Here is a 21,143-nt window from a genome sequence, read left to right as displayed (position 1 = left end):
CTAATTCATGAACCTTATTCCTAGTATTCAAGCTTTTGTACTGCATAGAGACAATATATGTTCTTCATAGGCGGCTTGGGTTTCTGGGTCAGCATAAAGACCCTCACCAAGAATTTTATCTTGGGGAGCTTTATAACCTTTCTTTAAGCCCTGACGTTCAAGAGCTTTAGCTTCCTCTCTCCATAAAGCCCTCCATTCTAATTGAGAGGAGTTTTCAAGGACAGCTGATATTAATTGATCCCAATCCTTAGGGGTTACTTTGCCCATGATTCTACTAATTGCTTCACATATGGTGAGTGCATGCCATAAGAGACTACTGCTTCCTTTATACTTTTAAAATCTTTCATACATATTGTTTCCCACTGATATGCATGACACCTTTTGTGTTTTTTTCGTTGCTAGTTTTTCATTAATAGATACAGGGAAAGCTCCCCTGACCCTAAATGTTGTGGAAAATTTTAAGTCTTTTTTCATGCCCTGTTACCTGTAGCTCTTATTCTGATGTATCATATTGAACGTCTTCTAAGGCCTGAAATCTATTTGCTTCTTTGAGTGTCTAAACTTCTTGAATCAAATAACTTTCTAGAGCCTTCATTGCATCAGTCAGTTTCTTTCTTTCTCCAACTACAAATGATTCCATGTTTTTAATATTCTCATCCTTAGATGAGATGGCATGTAAACTGCCTTCCAGAAACAATGTTCTATCTGCTAGCTTGTCATTATCCTCAGACCTGGAAGAGAGTCTACCATCTAATCTCTCCATCTGTTGTTCCAGTTTTTAAACTTATTAGTAGCTTCCTCCGACCAGGAACCAGCTGTTTCTGGTAGCGCACTAATGTATTACATTGTTTCTGTTTTGGTTATTGAGGCATCAGACACGGAAAAAATCCTGTTTTCTACTTGGTCATTTTTATGTTCCATGTTTTGTATTCTACCTGTCAGCTCTCTAATGCCATCTTCAATATTCTGAGCCTTTTTTTTCTAAGCATTCTATGGTTTGCGTTCTATCATTTTCAGTGTTTTGAATCCTTGTTACTATGGTTTGTACAAGTTCTTTATTGTTTGCTGTAATCTCAAACCATTTCTTTAAGAATATCATGTTAATGATGAAACCCATCGCTACTACAAAATAAATGTACATATTGGTCCATTTATAATTTTATTCTGCTAAAATTCTTCTATATATGAAGTAAAAGAATTCCTAAAGTCCTGCATTGTAAAGTTATGTGCCACAGGTATGGAACAATTGATCTCATATATTTTATCAGCTTAAATTGCAAAGGATGGTACAATTACCTTAGGCGTAATTCTTGTCCTGGAACTTTGATGCTTTTAGTTGTAGATCTCAACTTGTGGTAGTTACACCTGGAGGTGCGTCATGCAGCAGAGGATCCGCCTGATATTGGTTCTGTCTGGAAGTGTACCACCAAATAGTGTCAGGCAACAGCCAATCCTTCTGATCCCGGTCCCTGACGAATAGCTCTTAACAAACTAAGTCAAGCAAAATTTTGTAAAATAAAGGAGTGAAATGAGCCTTGTGCAAATTGCTGGGACCGCAGGGCTAACAGGAGTCGCCTGCCGCAGGAACACACAAGCAGGGCAGGCCCAGAGTTTGGACCGTGGGCAGCAACACAAGAGCAGTGCTGGTGCAGCAGGGCTCTTTGCGAATGCAATGTGAGGGGATGGGCAGGAGATGAGCAGTGGTCTCAGGGCTGCATTGGGGTTGTAGGGTAGACACAAATGTCTCACAAGCTGTGGTGTGTCTGCCTGGTTAGGCAAGGCAACCGCCTGTACAGAGATGGTGGGGGAAGGGAATGGCTTCTGCCACCTGGGTGAAAACCAGGTCCCGTGAAAATCCTGATCCGGTTTCTGACACCAGATATCACCGTTTAATAAGGATCAGGATAAACAAATAGGCCGAAAAGATGTTTATTCAGGGAGAAATAACTTACAGCCTAGACAGATGAACACCAGCAATTACCACCAGATGTTCTTCTTTCCCTGTCCCGCCAGCAAGAGAGTGTTCCCTGGCTCCTCCTCAGACCTAGTTCCCAGGATCACTTCTGCCCCTGGCTTCACCCCCAATGGTCGTGGTCAGTGCCACAGAGGAGACAAAATGACTATCCCACTACAGGACCCTGAAGTAGATAGATCACATTTTCATCTCTACACAGATGATGAGTCTTATAAAGCCTTGAGGCCACCCTGAGTGTTGTGTATTTTCAAGCAAGGATCTACCTCCTACAGATACCATAATTTTTCTAAACATGATTTCCAGCTGGGAACCAGCATTCAGATACATGAGCCTATGGAGGTCATTTTTTATTCAAATTACAACATATACATACTCTTCCTCAGTCAGTACAGGTGCTGCTAATGAACCTATATTATAAGGTGTGCGTTTTTATTGGTTTTCATAATCTCACCCGCAGCGCTAGTATATGGTATTTGATGACTTCTAAGTGCTGTTTTTTGATTGATGTCAATAGGAATCTGAATCCTGCAGATTAAAGAGAAACGAATATTGTCATTTTCCACTTTGATGCATAAATTTCACTGATGTGTCCTTGGAGTCACAGAAGAATTTGATTACACATTTTACCATCAGACTCAAAACATGGACATTAGCAATTTGTCCTGTGGTAAGTTCTGTTGCTACTGTTTTTGAGAGAATCTGTTGTAGGTCCCTTCTACACATTGTAGAGCTAGAGGTCTGCCAGTCTGTTATGGAGTGTAGAGGTAGTCCAAAGAGGGATGTTTTATATATCAGCCTTCTAGTATGTGCTTGGGAACAGGCACTGCATAAATCATTACTGATTCTTGTCATTATAGACAAATTCAGAGTTATATTTCTCAGAACTTAACATTTCCTTGGCTTTAAAGCAAAAGTAATGTATTTTTCTTGACTGCCAAGACAGTTCACCATTGTGTCTTCCTACTGTAAAAATTGTTGTGTAGGTTGCTAGAATTATATTTGCAATATTATCTGAGTGAACTGAGTTATGTATTAATTGCAAACAGATGAACTCCCATCCTCACAGTGAATGTGGGCTTTTTGGCAGCTCTGGATTTTTGTATCTTTTTTTCCAGGAAGTCTGCTTTCTGGTGACCAAGTCTGCAGTCAAGCAGAAGAAACAGAGGGAGAAAGCACACTGGTTGCTTGCCTGAAAAAGTGTAATAAGGTATGAAGAATTTCCACAAATTGATCTCATTGCATATAGAGGTATACATCTTTCCATGCAGACCAACTTGTCTCCAGAGAGAAGAGCTTTTTTACACTGCTGTAATGTTGTGTTATTATAATCTAGACCCTGTGGTGCCAAATGCCAGTTTGTCTTTTACATTGCTCTGAAAAACAGTAAGAAAGCAAAAGTATTTTCTCAAAGACTTTGTTATTTTCATATTTGCCCCATTTATACAGTATGTCCAGGAGTATTATTGAAAAGAGCGAAGATGAGAAAGGTCAGTGTGTGGTGAGGTGAAAACAGGAGTAGATGGACAGAGTGTGAGTGAATACAGAGGCGCCTAGTCTAGGGCCATTGAATCCCAGGGTAGTTAATGTGAGAACTTGCAGCTCTCTGTAGGTATAGGTTTCCTTAGTCTCCTGAGAGGATTGGTGGGGATATTAACTTGGTTGAAACAAGCATGTATGGGTGGTTTAGGATTTGGTGATCTTTCAGGCTGAGGATTTTACACAAGAAGAGTGGACTACAAAGGATCCAACTCAGAACAACATACCTAGTGATGTGACAGTGGAGGACAATAAAAACCTGGCCTCTGTAGGTAAGTTGGTAGTTATTATCATATGACATGCTTTCATATGACATGCTTCATGTGGAGCAGGGACATAATATGTACTTACCGTGTTTAGGACATTTGTCAAATCTGATAACAGTGATAGCAGTTTCTCTTCTAACATATTTAAACATATTATGTTAGTTTAATGGGGTATGCATTCCAAATGTCAATGCCTCATAAATGTTATATGTGTGCTTCATTACTGAGCTCATACCTAGTACACTATAGGTTATTTTTTTAAGATTTAGGGTGGTGATGAAATTACACTGAAGAGGCAGTCGAATCTCTGATTTGAGGCCAGCCTGGTTTACAGACAAGCAGGACAACCCAGGGCTACTCGGGAATCCTGTCTAGAAAAACAAAAACAAAAGATTTATGCTTATTGTTTTATGTGTGTGAGTGCAGGTGCATATGTGCCAACAGCACTTATGTGGAAATCAGAGGACAACTTGAGGGAGCGAGTTCTCTGCTCTTGGTTTGTGGTAGGAAGGTTCATACTTCACTTCTGCCCAGTTCTCCTGTTTCTCCTTCTCATCTGTAGGAGTACTGGGACTAGGGTTACTGATGTGTGCCATTGCATCTGACATTTTAATATATGGTGTCCTGGTTTGTTTTCTGTTGCTGTAATAAAACACAGAGTAAATAAGCAACTTGGAGAGGAAAAAGTTTATTTGGCTTACAGGTTATAGTTTATCATCAAGGGCAGCCAACACAGGAACCTGTAGGCAGACCTTGGAAAGGTTGTCAGTGTTATGTGAGAAATATTTTTTTTCATAAAATTAATTTTTTTTAATTTAGTTTTTACATGTCGATCCTAGTCCTCCCTCTCTCCCTTCCCTCCCTCCCTCTTACCCTCTCTGCCCCCTCACATGCACCCTGACCACTCTCCCCTCCCCTCCCACCCCCCCACCATAATTAGAGCAAAGGATCACCAGCCTATAATTCACACCACCAGAGGAACTAGGATACAAGATGTATTCTAATAGATTCATAATAAGGTACCTCACAGAAGGGGGAAGGGACAAGTCTCCCAGGGCACATGGGAAGTGGGGGGGGGGCAGTGAATAGAGAAAGAAGTGGGAGAAAGAGAAGGGGAGGAGAGGAAAGCACGTGTGACTAGGAAGATTGAGTCAGGTTAGGAATAGAAGACAGAAGAGAGAGGGAAATATTTTTTGACCTGATGAACTATCTCAGTGACCTGTGGTGGTTCTTAAAATGTGTATTACCTGGTTCTGTTGAAATGTATGTTCTTGTTTCCACCTTTGATAATGTTCTGTTTGTCTTATGACTCTATCTGAATTAGATCAACTATGATATTTATAAGTTAAAATGGTTTACTTTATTGCCTAGCAGGTATTGTTGTGATTTATTTATCTGTTTGATTAAAATGCTAGAAATTGATTTCTATTTCAGTAATCAGAGATGCTTGGGATCATGGGCTAAAGCTTTGTCTTCTTAGTACTTTTGAAATAATTTCTGCTTTTATTAGAATTGTAGACCAAAAGCTCAGTTTGATTGTGTATGCCCATAATTGCAGTAGGTTTGCAAGTTTTAGGGGTTAGTCTGGGTTACCTGATAGCCTGTGTTGGGGGCAAATGTATTATAGACCTGAATTACATAAAAGTTTGTCATCTTCTATTAATGCAACTTTGTTTATGTATAGGATGTCAGACACTTTCCAAATCCAATGCTTTCACTTGCTTGAAAGAAGAATTGGTGACCACACAGAGAGGACTTCTTCAAGGTAAATGTTAGTAAAGAACAGCTTTGACCAGTGGCATGCATCTTCATCAACTCTCCTGTCCTTTTTGTCTCTCCAAAAATTTTGTGATCTCATGAGATAGCATTTTATGTTTCAAGTTCATTATCTTTTGCTTTTTTTTTTTTTTTTTTTTTTTTTTTTTTTGAGTTACTGTATGTTCCTGACTGGCCTGGAACTTGCTTTGTATATCAGGCTGGCCTTGAGCTCAGATTCATTTGCCTCTGTCTGCCTTCTGGAGTACCAAGCTCATTGTTTTATGTACTTTTCTGTCTTTTTATTTGCCATTTAAAATTTTTTTAAATTTCATTTTACATTCTAACCACAATTCTCCCTCCCATCCTTTCTCCTGCCTCCCCACCTCCTCCCACCTTCCCTTGCCCCCCCCCCCCAAGCCTACCACCAGCCCACTCCTCATGGGTAAGAGCTCCCATGAGGAGTCAACATAGTCTGGCACAATAGGTTGGGGCAGGGCCAGGCATTAAGGCTGAGCATGGCATCCCACCGTGGGGAATGGGCTCTAACAAGCTAGATTATGTACTGGGATTATATCATGGTCCTACTGCCTCTGAGCCTCTCACCCTAAGGAATGGGCTATAACAAGCTAGCTCATGTACCAGGTTTGTATTCTGGTCCTACTGGTAGGGCCCTTCAGCTATTCCTAGCTTCATAATTGCCTGCCACATATGGAGGGCCTAGTTCAGTCCCCTGTAGTGTCTACTGCTGCCAGTTTAAAGTTGATGAGTTTTCATGAGCTTGGTCCAGGTGTCTCTGTAGATTTCTCTATTATGAGTTTGATCTCCCTTGATCATATATTTCCTTCTCCCTCTCTTTGAATGGATTCCTAGAGCTTGGCCTGGTTCTTAGTTATGGATCTCTGCATTTGCTTTCATCAGTTATTGGATGAAAGCTCTATGATGATAGTTGGGGTATTCCTCAATCTGATTACAGGGTTAGGACAGTTCGGGCATCCTTTCCATTATTACTAGGAGCCTTAATTGGGGTATTCCTTGTGGATTCTTGGGAATTACCCTAGCACAAGGTTTCTCCCTAAGCCCATAGTGGCTCCCTCTATTAAGTTATCTTTTTCATTGCTCTAGCACTACATCCCTTCCTGCCTAGGCCATCTCATTCTGTCCTGTTCTCAACCCTCCTTCTCTCCTCCCTTACTCCCTTATCCCCCCCCCCCCTGACACCCCCCCCCACCCGTTTGCCCTGTAGATCTCATTTAATTTCCCTTCTCAGGGTAATCCCATGCGTTCTTCTTAGGGTCCTCTGTTACCTAGCTTCTCTGGAGCTGTGGATTTTAGTCTGGTTACCTTTGCTTTACATCTAATATCCATTTGTGAGGGAGTACATACAGTGTTTGTCTTTCTGAGTCTGGGTTACCTCACTCAGGATGGTTTTTCTAGTTCCATCCATTTGCCTGCAAAATGAGGTCATCATTTTTTTTTTTACTGCTGAGTAGTACTCCATTGTGTAAATGTACCACATTTTCCTTATCCAGTCTTCAGTTGAGGGGCATCTAGGTTGTTTCCAGGTTTTGGCTGTTACGAATAATGCTGCTATGAACACTGTTGAGCAAATGTATTTGTGGTATGATTCTGTGTCCTTTGGGTAAATGCCCAAGAGGTATTGCTGGATCTTGAGATATACTGATTCCCTGCCATACTCGTTTCCAAAATGGCTGTACAAGTTTGCACTCCCACCAGCAATGGAGGAGTGTTCCCTTGATTTCACATCCTCTCCAACATAAGCTGTTCACAGTATTTTTTCCATCTCTCTCTCTCTCTTCTGTGGTAGTAGAAGTCTCAATTATATATCCTGAGTTTTTCCTCAAATTCTCCCTCCCTCCCTTTTTCTTTTCATTATGGTGTAGTATTAAATAGTTGATTCTCTAGCCTTAGATTTGTGTGTGCTGGGATTGCAGGTATGTGTCACCATACTGTGATGTACTTTCATGATACTTTTTCCCTTTTCTTTCTAGTGACATTTTTACCATGTATTACTTTTGACAGAATTTAATATTTAACAAATTTTCCTCTTACCAGGTTTATTTAGAAAACCATGGTGCCATTTTTAACTCCTTTGCTATACTGTCTGTTATTAAATTTTTGGGTTTAATTCCAGAAGTGGAAAAACAACGACACACCAAAGATTTAGCACTAGAGCAGGATTTTTTGACAAGACATAGCTTCATGGAGACACAGCAAGTGGTAAGTTCAACAAAAAGTACAGTTCTTTTCTTTTTTAATTTATTTACTTATTTTTATTACATATACAGTGTTCTGTCTGCATATCTACCTGTATGCCAGAAGAGGGCAACAGATCTCATGATAGATGGTTGTGAGCCACCATGTGGTTGCTGGGAACTGAACTCAGGACCTCTGGAAGAATAGCCAGTGCTCTTAATCTCTGAGCCATCTCTCCAGTCCTGACAATCTTTTTTATTTTTTTAAATAGAAAGTCAGGACATGAAGAGAAATGGGTTTCTTGGTAGTAGGAATGATCTCTTATCATGTATTCTGAAGAGGTATATTGAGGGGATCCAAAGCTAATATGAAACTGTCCAAGAAGACATTTTCTCATAGGTAGACTTGTCCTCACAGCAAAACAAAACAGCAAACCAAAAACCTATGCCATGACTGAATCCCTAGTTGAATTTTTCCCAAAGGTACATGTCTTTTTTAGGTGAGTGATTACTCTGAAAATTATTTCAATATTTTAGCAATCATGTGTGTTGACTTTTATTATTGGTTAAATATTTATATTTTATGTGTTCTAACAAATGATAAAGATGGAAATTTCCACTTTTAAGTAAGTAAATTCACTTATAATCTCATAACAAGTTTGAAATATTCTTGAGAGTGTGTCATAACACTGGGGGAGTAGGATGAATAAAGTCCCTTGCATGGTTTTGATGATGTAAGTTTATTTATAAGAGGTGCTGAAACCAATGAGTATAGAAGTTGAACAGAGTGTGGGTTGAGAGATGTTCTAGAAATACTGAGTCTTGAGACATTATTGGGACTTCTTTATAGGCATGGTTGTTACTTCCTCATTCTGTAGTGAGCATGGGTGATGTTTACTTTGCTTAAGCTGGCTGGCATTTATGTGATGTTTAGGATGCAGTAACCTTTGAAGATGTGACCGTGGACTTTACCCAGGAAGAATGGACTTCACTGGATCCAATTCAGAGAAACCTCTACAGAGATGTGATGCTGGAGAACTACCAGAACCTGGCCACAGTAGGTAAGACTGTCATCATTTGTTCAAGCTTCATAAGATAACAGAAATAGTGTTCTAGAATGTGATGTCTGCTCAGAGAATAGTGGAAAATAGTAGATTAAATTCCTTTCTTAATATAATTATTCCATCTTGGTAGTTCTTAGTAGCATCACTTATACTAATGGTGTTATTTTGAGACTCTTTTTCCTTTTTGATTTGTTTTCGTTTTGTGGCAGGGTCTTACTCTATAAGGCTGACTGTGCTGTCAGCATTCTCCTGTCTCAGTCTTCTGAGAGCTGGGATTACAGATGTGCGATATCATACCTGCATTGTTTTTTTTTTTTTTTAACTTATTTATTTTTTACATATCGAGCCCAGTTCCTTCATCCTCCCTCCCTTCCTCCCTCACTCCCTCTTTCCCTCGCTCCCCCCATCACATGCACCCCTCCCACCCCCCACATGTAGGGTGATGCCATCTAGGAGGGGTCATCTAATTCTGTCAAGTCATTTGAGGTAGGGACTAGGACTTCTCTCCTGTCTCTAGGTTAAGGGAGTATCCCTCCATGGGGGATGTGCCCACAAAGTCATTTTGTGCACCAGAAATACATCCTGGTTCCACTGTCCTAGCTGAGACCCATGTTCAGGGGGCCTGAGTCAGTCCCATGCTGGATTCCCAGCTATCAGTCTGGGGGGGGGGGGTGTTAGCTTCTCCTTGTTCAGGTCAGCTGTCTCTGTTTCTGCAGCGAGGTCTTGTCCTCTCTCTCTGCATCTGGATTCCAGTTTGGCTCAGTGTTTAGTTGTGGGTGTTTGCTTCTGTTTCCAACAGGTACTAGATGAGGGCTCCATGATGGTGGATAAGTTAGCCTTTCCACTGTTGCTCAAATTGTTAGTTGGAGTCAGTCTTGTAGGTCTCTGGACATTTCTTTAGGTTCAGTTTTTCTCTTTAATCCTATAATGGCTCCTTTTATGTTTTCTCTCCCTCTCTCTCGCTCTTCTGTCTTCTATTTCTCCCCTGACTCAATCTTCCTAGTCCCACGTTCTTTCTTCTCCTCCCCTTCTCTTTATCCTAGTTCCCTCTCTACCCACTGCCCCCCCCCCCCCCACTCCCCATGTGCTCTGGAGAACTTGTTTGTTTTTTTTTTTTTTTTTTTTTTTTTTTTGGGTTTTGTTTTGTTAAAAATTTATTTTATATAACAAAGTCCATTTAAATGAAAACAAACATTTATAGACAATATTTGGGAATTTGGGTGTTGTTCTTTCCAAACTACTTCCTGCTGGAAAGGGGCGCTGTCATGGGGGATACGAAGAAGATGAAGAAATCCTGGCTGTAGTCTGTAAGGCTGCTTTGTCCAGCTGTTTTGAATGTAGGATCACCTGGTACTCTGTTTCAGGCGGTCTGGCTTGATCAAACCACATTAGTCTGGAATGAATCCACAGCTTTTCAATTTCTGTGGAAACAAAAATAGAAATCCTTTTCCCCAGTAACTTGTCCTTCAACTTAAATTTTGGAGTCAAAGCATTTTTTTTTTAAATTTAATTTATTATTTTACATGTCTATCCCAGTTCCCTCTCCCTCCCTCCCTCCCCCCTTCCCTCCCTCCCTCCCTCCCTCCCTCTCTTTTACCCTCTCTGCCCTCTCACATGCACTCTAACCACCTTCCCCTCCTATCCCCCCCACCCCAATTCCATATGTAGGGGAATGCCATCCAGTTGGGGTCATGTAGATCTGACAGGTCATGTGAAGTAGGGACTAGGGCTTCTCTCCTGTCTCTGGGTTAAGGCAGTTATCCCTCCATGGGGGATGTGTTCGCAAAGTCCTTTTGTGCACCAGGGATACATCCTGGCTCCACTGTCTGAGGTCCCTTAGATTGCTCAGTCCTTCTGGCTGAGACCCATATTCAGGGGGGCCTGAGTCAGTCCCATGCTGGCTTCCCAGCTATCAGTCTGGTGGCCTGTTAGCTCCTCCTTGCTCAGGTAAGCTGTCTCTGTGTGTTTCTGCCGCCTGGTCTTGTCTTCTCCATCTGCATCTGGGTTCTAGTTCGACTCAATGTTTATGTATGGGTGTTTGCGCCTGTTTCCAACAGGCATTAGATGAGGGCTTCATGGAGAAGTTAGTTGTTGATCTCACTCTTCGGGAAGGGCATTTATGGTAGTCTTTCCACGGAAGCTCAAATAGTTACTTTCTTTGTGTTCAATTTTATCTTCAAACCAATATTGGCTCCCTCTTTTATGCTCTGTCTCTCTCTCTCTCTCTCTCCTGTCTTCAATTCCTAACCGGGCTTAGTCTTCCTGGTCGCACATGTTTTCCTTTCCTCCCCCTAGTTTTCTTCTACTTCTCTCTCCATTCACTGCTCCCCCTCCCCCACTTCCCCTGTGCTCTGGGGGACTTGTCCCTTCCCGGTTCTGTGAGGGACTTTATATGAATCTCTTAGAATACACCTTGTATCCTAGTTCCTCTGGTGGTGTGAATTATAGCCTGCTGATCCTTTGATCTAGGTCTAAAATCCATATATGAGTGAGTACATACTGTGTTCCTCTTTTAGTGACTGGGTTACCTCATTCAGGATTGTTTCTTCAAGTGCCATCCACTTGCCAGTGGATTTCAAGATTATTAACCCACACACCTATGAACACCTGATTTTTGACAAAACAGCTAAAATTATACAATGGGGCGAGGACAGCATCTTCAACAAATGGTGCTTGGCACAATTGGATGAGGGTGTGTAGAAGACTGCAGATAGACCCATGTCTGTCGCCATGCACAAACTCAAGTTCAAATGGATCAAAGACCTCAACATTAATCCAGCCACATTGAACATCTTAGAAGAGAAAGTAGGAGGTACCCTTGAACAAATTGGTATAGGAGACCGCTTCCTGAACATAACTCCAGGGGCACAGACACTGAGAGAAACAATTAATAAATGGGACCTCTTCAAACTTAGAAGCTTCTGTAAGGCAAAGGACACAGTGGACAAGACCAAATGGCAGCCCACAGACTGGGAAAAGATTTTCACCAATCCTACATCTGACAAAGGGCTGATCTCCAAAATAAACAAAGAACTCAAGAAACTAGTCATCAAAACACCAAATAGGGTACAGAACTGAAGAAAGAATTCTCAACAGAGGAATTCAAAAAGGCTAAAAGACACTTAAGTGCTCCACATCCTTAGCTATCAGGGAAATGCAAATCAAAACAACTTTGAGATACCATCTTACCCCTGCCAGAATGGCTAAAATTAGAAACACCAATGATGACTTATGTTGGAGAGGATGTGGAGAAAGGGAACACTCCTCCACTTCTGGTGGGAGTGCAAACTCATACAGCCATTTTGGAGATCAGTATGGCGGTTCCTCAGGAAAATGGGAATTAGTTTACCACAGGACCCAGCAATCCCCCTCTTAGGCATATACCCAAAGGATTCACATCCATGCAACAAAGACATCTGTTCAACTATGTTCATAGCAGCACTATCTGTAATAGCAAGAACCTGGAAGCAACCTAGATGCCCCTCAATTGAAGAATGGTTAATGAAGATGTGGCACATCAACACAATGGAATACTACTCTGCAGAGTAAAATAATGGTATCTTGAAATTCGCAGGCAAGTGTATGGCACTTAAAGAAACCATCCTGAATAAAAACTTGTTTTTTTTAACAATCTTTATGAATCTGTTTCTAAAGACAAGGACTAGTGCTATCATTTTTTCTATATAAGAATGAAGACCTGTTGGCTGGGTATGTTTCTTTGTGGTAGAGTATTTGTTTTGACATATGAGGCCTTTGGTTTGATCTGCATCTCTGGGGAATGTGGGTGGTAGTAACTTTATAACACTTGCATTACTTAATTCTAAATCTTATTGGAAGAAATAGTTTAGTGTATTTTATTTTACATTTCTTAAAGATAGAATTTTCATTAATAATGAAGGCCTAGGAATATTGCATGTCATTAATAATATTGGTAGTAGTGGGGATTGAATTTAGGACCTTATATAGTCTAGGCAAGTGCTCTACTACTGAACTATATCCTCAGCCATTTTTTGGTTTCTTGAGACAGATCTCACTTTTAGCCCTGTAGCTCTGAGACTTTTCTGTTGATGTATCTGTCTCTGTTTAGGAGGTCAGTTATTCAAGCCTAGCCTAATCTCTTGGTTGGAGCAGAAAGTAGAGTTGACAGTAACAGAGCAAGAAATTCTCCAAGGTTAGTATTTGTTGATCACATTTCTTGTCATTGTCAAGTTCCATATGTTTACAAGTGTGTCAAGGGAACTGTTAGAAGACCACTTTGAATCTGAAGGCTGAAGTCCTTGGAACACAATTTAACTTTAATAGACAAAGCTAATGTATAACATCTGTGATTTACTTTTTCCCTCTTTCTCTGATTATTCACCATCCCATTTAATTTTACCAGAAAAACTTGTTAATTATTACAGCTCAGACACCATATCCTATGCTTGTCAAATTTTAAACTTAGATGCTTTAATCTCTTTGCTTTATTGTTTAATGTGTCTGTTTTTTAATGGTTTTTCAAGACAGAGTTTCTCTGTTTATCCCTGGCTGTCTTCTGGAACTCACTCTGTATATCAGGCTGACCTCAAACCCACAGAGATCCACTTACCATGCCTCCCGAGTGCTAGGATTAATAAAGGGGTGTGCCACCACTGCCTGGCTTATTTAATGTGTTTTAATACGGAAGAAACTGAAGTGAAATTCTGGTCTGGAACTCACCTTTATACACCAGACTGGCCTTGAACTCACAGATTTGCTTGCCTCTGCTTCTTAAAGGTGTGCATTACCACACTTGGCCACATGAAGTGGGTTTTTGGCTGTTTTTTTTTTTTTTTTTTTAATTTAACCTTTCATTTGTTGTCCAAATTCTTATGTATGTTTTCTGGTTTCTCTTTAGAATGGGAAATGCACCTTAAGACAAAAGGGACAGCAGTTCAGCAGGATGTATTTTGGTCAAATATGTCAAATGGAACACAACTGGTAAGACTAACAGAAATGAAATTTTCTTTTATGTTTATGGGTGCTATACCTACAAATATGTCTGTGTATCATGTGCATTTCTAGTGTCCTTGCAGACCAGACTAGGCCATCTGATTCCCAGGAACTGGAGTTAGAGACAATTTGAGCTGCTATGTGAGTGCTGGGAAACTAACTTGGGTCCTTTGAAGAGCAGCAAGTGCTGTTTAACCCCTGAGCCAGCTCTCCATTCCCAGAATATTCTCTCCCCCCCCTTTTAAAAGCATTTTTATTTGAGAATACCTTATATAATGTATTTTGATAATATTCAATTCCCACTTTTCCTCCTAAATCTCTTAAGATCCACCTCCATTATTCTACCCCAACTCTACATCCTAACCAAATCACTCCTTCGTTTATGTAGGGCCATTCACTGGAGCATGGTTGACCTACCAGGAACAATATTCCTTGGGGGAACAAGGATATTTCTTGTCCAAAAGAATAGGAATTCACTAGTAAAAATAGATTTGAATGAAAGATATTTGATAGAAATAGCTATTACAGGCAAGGAAACTCTTTTCTGTTCCTCCCTTTTCTTCCTTTTTCTTTCTCATTTCCTTTTCCCTTACTCCTTTTATCAGAGAGGGACTCACTGTCACTCTAGTAACCTTCACTTGTGATTTTTGCTTCAACCTACAGAGTGTTGGGATTGCAATAGTAAACTAACATTCAGCATAAATTAGTTTAGTGTGTCAGAATTCCCACAGGTATTTCCTATACAAGTCTGAAAAACCTTTTAATCATCTTTTTACTCTTTATCAATAGGGAAGGGAACACAATGGAGAGGTGTTTGGTGATTCTATTCAAGTTGGAACAGTTATCAGTGAAGATTCATGCCCCCAGATTCACATTAGTACTCCAAATGCAGAGAACACTTCAGAGTGTAATTTGTATGGAAAAGACTTCCTGCCATCACTTAAAGAAACTTCTACTGAAGAGAACATTTTTCAGTTGAACCAGTATGTAAATCCTTTCAGTTTGACTTCAGATGTTTTGCAGAAAATGTCCATTCTGGAAAAATCCTTTGAATGCAGTGTCTGTGGGAAAACTTTTGTTAATCAGTTAGAACTTCAAACACATAGTTCTGCTCATAGTGAAAAGGATCTCCACAAATCAGAGCAATGTGGGCAAGCTTTTACTCAATCTACAAGCCATGATGAACATGTTGCAATTCCCACTGAAAAAAAATACTATGAATGTAAAAAATGTGAAAAAATCTTTACACATCCTATCTATCTTAATATCCATATGCAAAGCCACACTATGGAGAAACCCTACGACTGTAAGGAATGTGGGAAAGCCTTCACTGAGCGCTCAAGCTTAATTGTACATTTACGACAACACACTCGAGAGAAGTCTTATGAGTGCAAGGAATGTGGGAAAACCTTTATTCAACCCTCACGCCTTACAGAACATATGAGAAGTCATACAGGAGAGAAACCATATCAGTGTGACCAGTGTGGGAATGCCTTTGCATCTTCTTCTTACCTTACTACACATTTGAGAACTCATACTGGAGAGAAGCCCTTTGAGTGTAACATGTGTGGGAAGGCTTTTACACGTTCCTCTTACCTGCTAGGTCACATACGAACTCACACGGGAGAAAAACCCTATGAATGTAAAGTATGTGGGAAAGCGTTCAGTGGCCGTTCTTGGCTTACTATACACTTACGAAAACATACTGGAGAGAGGCCCTATCCATGTACAGAATGTGAGAAAGCCTTCACCAGCTTTGCTCAACTAACTGAACATATAAAAACTCACACAGGTGAGAAGCCCTTTCGGTGTAAGGTATGTGCAAGGACCTTTAGAAATTCCTCATGCCTTAAGACCCACTTTCGAATTCACACTGGAATAAAACCATATAAATGTAATTTCTGTGGGAAAGACTTCACTGCACGTTCAGGCCTTACTAAGCATGTGCTAATTCACAATGGTGAGAAGCCCTATGAGTGTAAGGAATGTGGGAAAGCCTTCAGTACATCCTCTGGCCTTGTTGAACATATAAGAATTCATACAGGAGAGAAGCCCTTTGAATGTTATCAGTGTGGGAAAGCCTTGGCTCATTCCTCATCTCTTGTTGGACATTTAAGAACTCACACTGGAGAAAAACCCTTTGAGTGTAACCAGTGTGATAAAACATTTACACGATCTTCTTATCTTCGTATTCATATGCGAACTCACACAGGAGAGAAACCATATGAATGTAAAGAGTGTGGGAAAACTTTCCCTGAGCGCTCATGCCTTACTAAACATATAAGAACACATACTGGTGAAAGGCCCTATGAATGTAAGGAATGTGGGAAAGGCTTTATTAGTTTTGCTCAACTTACTGTACACATAAAAACTCACAGTTCCGAAAGACCTTTTCAGTGTAAGGTGTGCACAAAATCCTTTAGAAACTCCTCATCCCTTGAGACCCACTTTCGAATTCACACTGGAGTAAAACCCTATAAATGCACTTACTGTGGGAAAGACTTCACTGCTCGTTCAGGCCTTACTATACATTTACGAAATCATACTGGGGAGAAGTCCTATGCATGCCAAGAATGTGGAAAAGCCTTTAGCACTTCCTCAGGCCTTATTGCACATATAAGAAGTCACAAAGGAGAGAAACCCTTTGAATGTGACCACTGTGGGAAAGCCTTTGCTTCTTCTTCTTATCTTAATGTGCATTTGAAAATTCACACTGGAGAAAAGCCCTTTCAGTGTACAGTATGTGGGAAAACATTTACATGTTCTTCTTACCTTCCCGTTCACATGCGAACTCACACTGGAGAGAAGCCTTTTCAGTGTATAATATGTGGAAAGTCATTTTTATGGTCCTCATACCTTCGAGTTCACATGCGAATTCACACTGGAGAGAAACCCTATGTATGTCAGTACTGTGGAAAAGCCTTTACAGAGCACTCAGGCCTTAATAAACATTTACGGAAACATACAGGAGAGAAACCGTATGAATATAAGGAGTGTGGGGAAGCCTTCACTACTTCTGCTGATGCTAAAGAACATGAAAATCCCCATTGGGGGGAAGACCTTTGAATGTAAGGAATTCAGAAAATTGTTTTGGAAGCCCTTGATCCATCCTTTGCAATCAGAATTCAGTCTATACAAGTCTTATTAATATAATAAGCAATGTATATAAGCATTCAGTTGTCACTACTGTAAAACCAACTCAGTCTAAGGATGCTCTGAGTTTAAGGATCATGGGAGAGATCAAAATCTCATAATACATGAACTCAATCAAGATTTGTAGTATAGGAAATGAAAAACTTTCATGTTTCCATATGTGTTGATGGCAGACATGTAGAAATGTCATATATTTAAATTTCTCTGTTCACTTGTGATCATACAGTTGAGAAAAATCTTACGAAGTTTAGTAAATAACCTTTATGTAAGATTTCATGTGTTTATAGACTGAACACAAACTTTATGTGTAATAGGGGATTTGCTTCAATGTCTTGAAGTTTTGGATGGCAACACATGGATTTCCTGGGTGCTTCTAGATGAACTTTTAATATTTCTATATTTGTGTATTTTTTATGACTTCAATTATAAATTTCTAAATTCTATTAATAGGTTTTCTTTTTTAAAATATTCTTGTTTGATATAATTGAAAACTGTTGTTTCTATTGAGTGTCTAGTACATGTCCCATTTTGGCAGTTGTGAACTAATGAACATAAACTCTCATTTACTCACCACTTGGAATTAGTTGTGCCATGTACCCCTCTGCACTGTGTGCTCTCCTCCCCTTTGTCTTTTTTTTTTTTTTTAGTATTCTCACTTTGTGACCTAGACTAATATGAAAATCATGTAGCCTAGATTGGTCTCCAGCTCATGGCAGTCCAGGCTCAGTCTCCAGAGTGCTGAGATTGCAGGTATGAAGCATCATACCTGGCTCTTTCCATTGTTTTTACATGCTTTACTAGCACTAAAATCTCCGTGTTTTTTCATATTGTTCAAACAACGTCTTTGAGTTCCCAGTCTTTTGTAGCAATTATTCCATTCTCTGATTGGGGTTCAGCTTTTTTTAGACTTGTTATATCATGTAGTATCTGTATTAACTATATCTTGGGTTTTTTTTATTTTTTTGTGGCAGGGTCTTACTTTGTAGCTCAAACTGACACCAAACTTTCAACCTTTGTGCCTCAAACTTTAGTGCTGGAGTTTGAGGCATGTCCCACCATACCTAGATGTTTTTTATGACTTCTGTCAATTTACATTATGTGCTGTGTTATAGTCAATTATTTTGTTTTAAGATGTTTAATTAACCTTTGGTATATCTATGGATACTTAGTTTCCATACCTTGGCTATTGGGAGTATTGCTACATTGAATGTTAGTGTAGCTGTCTCTTTAAATTAATGATCTTATGTTCTCAGAGTCTCCAAAGTGGGTTTGTTTATAGTAATGATAGATGTACTTTTAATTTAGTTTGTTTGTACTATTCTGTAATAACTATTGATTATGTTCCCAGTGATGTACATAGTCTTTTTATTGCTTATCTTTTCACTTTTTTTCTTTCTGAGGGCCATTTTAAAATGTAAGATGTTATCTTCATAGTTTTCATATGCATTTTTCTAATTTGTAAGCCATTTGTATGTCTTTGATGAAATATTAATTTCAGTTATCAATTTTTAAATCAATGCCTGTGTTTTACTGTGACATTACCTGAGTTACTATGTTTGAGACATAGACCCACTGTAATATACATAGTTTGCAGATACTTTTCTATCTGCAGATACATGCCTTTTCAGATTTGTTTTCTGTTCTGCTTTGAAAAATCAGTTTGATGTTACCCTAATTCTTTACATTTGTTTTTTTATGCCTGTGCTTTTCATGTCAGCTTCAGAATTCTTTGCTGGTCTGTCAGGAAGCATTCTTTTTAGAGTTGTGTTGTGTTATAGTTTTAGATTTTGTTTTCAGGGTTTTGTTTGTTGAAGGTGATCTCACTATGTTTAGATTAGATTAGAAGCATGGAACTCACTGTGTAGACCAGGCTGGCCTTAAACTTGTAGCAATATTTCTTCCCCTGGCCTCCTGAGTGCTGAGATTTTGGGTATGAATCAGCTTACCCAACTTAACTGTTTCTTTTGCTATTATTTAATTTTATTTCCTTTTTTCCTTGACCTCCGAGTTTATATATGTACACACACACACACACACACACACACACACACACACACACACCCATAATTAATGGTGCACGTATTCTGCTTGCATATCCATTTTGTCAGTTTGTTTATGTTATGATAATTTTGTTGAAAATTTGGTTTTAAGCATTTGTGTTTTGGTGCTAGGAATGCTAGTCATGTGCTCTATCCTCAAGCTGTAGTTCTAAATTCATTGTTGAAATTATTTTAACTGTATAAGGGTTTTGTTTTTGCCTTTTTTTGTTTTTGTTTTGGAGACAGGTTTTGTCTGTGTAGCTTTCAATCTCCAGGAACTCACTCTGTGTTCCAGATTGGCTCGAACTCACAGAGATTCCCCCTGCCTGTGCCTCCTAAGTATTGGGATTAAAGGCGTGCACCATCACCGCTGGGTTTGAGTAAGATTTTTTTGTTGTTGTTGTTATTTAAATTTTTGAGAGATAGTCTTCCTGTTTAGTTCTGGTTGACACTGACAGATAACTGTATTTATTCTTAATGTGCTGCCATTATGATTTCTATCTAATTTATTGACTTGTCACCATCAGTTGATATATGTTGTTATATGTTCCTGTACGTTTTCTGCAATACAGTATTTTGTTCATTTTGTTTATTCAGTGTATCACATTTATTTATTGCATAAACCATCTTTGCATCCCACTGATAAACTCATTCTTGATCACAGTTTGTGCGGTCCTTTTTAAAGTTATTTTGTGAAGTGACCAGGAGATTGAAATTGTCCTAATAGTAAGTTTTTCATTATTTGTTTTTGAGATAGAGTCTTGGTTGTGTAGTTCAAGCTTGACCTTGAATCCACTTTGTAGTGCAAACTGACCTCAAACTAATGATCTTCCTCCATTAACCTCTCATGTATTATGGCTTCAGTATTGGCCCACTGTGCCTGGCTGATAATGTTTAGAAAGACTTTTCTGTGTTTCCAACAAGTGACTTAATTGTTAGGGCATAAATAGACTGAAAAAGAGGTAATGTTTCTTCATTGTAAGGGTGCCATTGTTGTAAAGATATGCCAGAAATAGAGCACCCAAATATGTAAAGCAAATATTAGAATATATGTAGAGAGAAATAACATTATAATGAGAGTGTAAGGCTGTTTTAGCTGAATTGATAATAACATTGAGTCTTAAAATCTCTAAGGAAACTGTACTTGAAGTAGACTTGAGACCAAGAGAATTTAATAAATCTGTACATAACATTCTATCTAAGAGCCAGAGAATATTTTGTGTTTTAACTTCACAGGGTACATTATGAGAAATTTCACATTAGATTTACAAGCTTTACTTTTAAAATAATTCTTAGGCTGGGTTGAGTTTATTTAGTTTTTAAGAGAGGGTCTTAAATTCTGCCTCAAGGATACAATACTGCATTGTATGTATGAATATAGTTAGAATTGGCACTAATTTTGTTTACTGAATCTGTATCTTAACTAATGAAAATATTCCTCACTTGACAGTTTTTTAAAAATATATTACATTCTTTGGAGTGGGAGTATGCAACATGATGTGTGTGGAGATCAGAGGACAACTCAGGAACTGGCTTGTTTCACCTTGTGGGTCCTGGGAATTGAACTCAGGTGGATGGGCTTGGAGGTAAACATTTCTTTTACCTGCTGAGCCGACTTGCTGGCCCACAGAGTTATATTGTATATTTGATATGAAAACACCTAATGTTTTAGCAAATTAGAAAACAGTTCCATAGGCCCTGGAAATGCTTATATATATCTCAGAGAATGGTGATTAATGTGGCAGGGACTTTTCTGGGCGTGTAACCTGGAAAGTCCATCATAGGCTTTACAGAGTTTTCATTTGTCAGGAACTAAAATAGCCCATTTTTACCAACACTTAATGTCTTAGCCAATTCTCAGTGGGTAGTACAATATTGTTCACTGTTGTCATGTGGTGCGAATATGCTGTCTTGATGCTACTGATAACAGAAAGGCTTCACTCTTGAATAGTTATTTCCTTATTTCTCTTAAACTTTAACCACTGGCAGCCACTGCTTACTTCTGTGACTTCAATTTATTTTTTAGATTCCCAGTGTGAGATAATGCAAAGTTGTTTTTTCTTATTTTCTTTTTTCTTTTTTGAGACAGGGTTTATCTGAGTAGCTCTAGCTGTCTTGGAATTCACTTATGTAGACCAGGCTGGCCACTAACTTAGAGACCCACTTGC

The 21,143-nt window shown here is 39.2% G+C and overlaps 1 protein-coding gene across 1 annotated transcript; it reads left to right on the top strand.

Annotated features, from left to right (window-relative positions):
- Positions 1 to 2,491: 2,491 nt before the first annotated feature.
- LOC127231246 (zinc finger protein 26) lies at positions 2,492 to 20,172 on the top strand. Its single transcript, XM_051196731.1, has 9 exons — positions 2,492 to 2,642; positions 3,091 to 3,182; positions 3,681 to 3,783; positions 5,462 to 5,542; positions 7,688 to 7,773; positions 8,683 to 8,809; positions 12,900 to 12,983; positions 13,689 to 13,771; positions 14,573 to 20,172. Exons 1-9 carry the CDS (start codon positions 2,618 to 2,620, stop codon positions 16,847 to 16,849), a joined length of 2,958 nt encoding a protein of 985 aa, XP_051052688.1. The 5' UTR covers positions 2,492 to 2,617; the 3' UTR covers positions 16,850 to 20,172.
- Positions 20,173 to 21,143: the final 971 nt, after the last annotated feature.

This window comes from Phodopus roborovskii, unplaced genomic scaffold, assembly GCF_943737965.1.
Source record: "Phodopus roborovskii unplaced genomic scaffold, PHOROB, whole genome shotgun sequence".
In the NCBI taxonomy this organism is placed as follows: Eukaryota; Metazoa; Chordata; class Mammalia; order Rodentia; family Cricetidae; genus Phodopus; species Phodopus roborovskii.
Note: the sequence above shows the minus strand (reverse complement) of the source record. Positions and strands in the feature narration are given on the sequence as shown.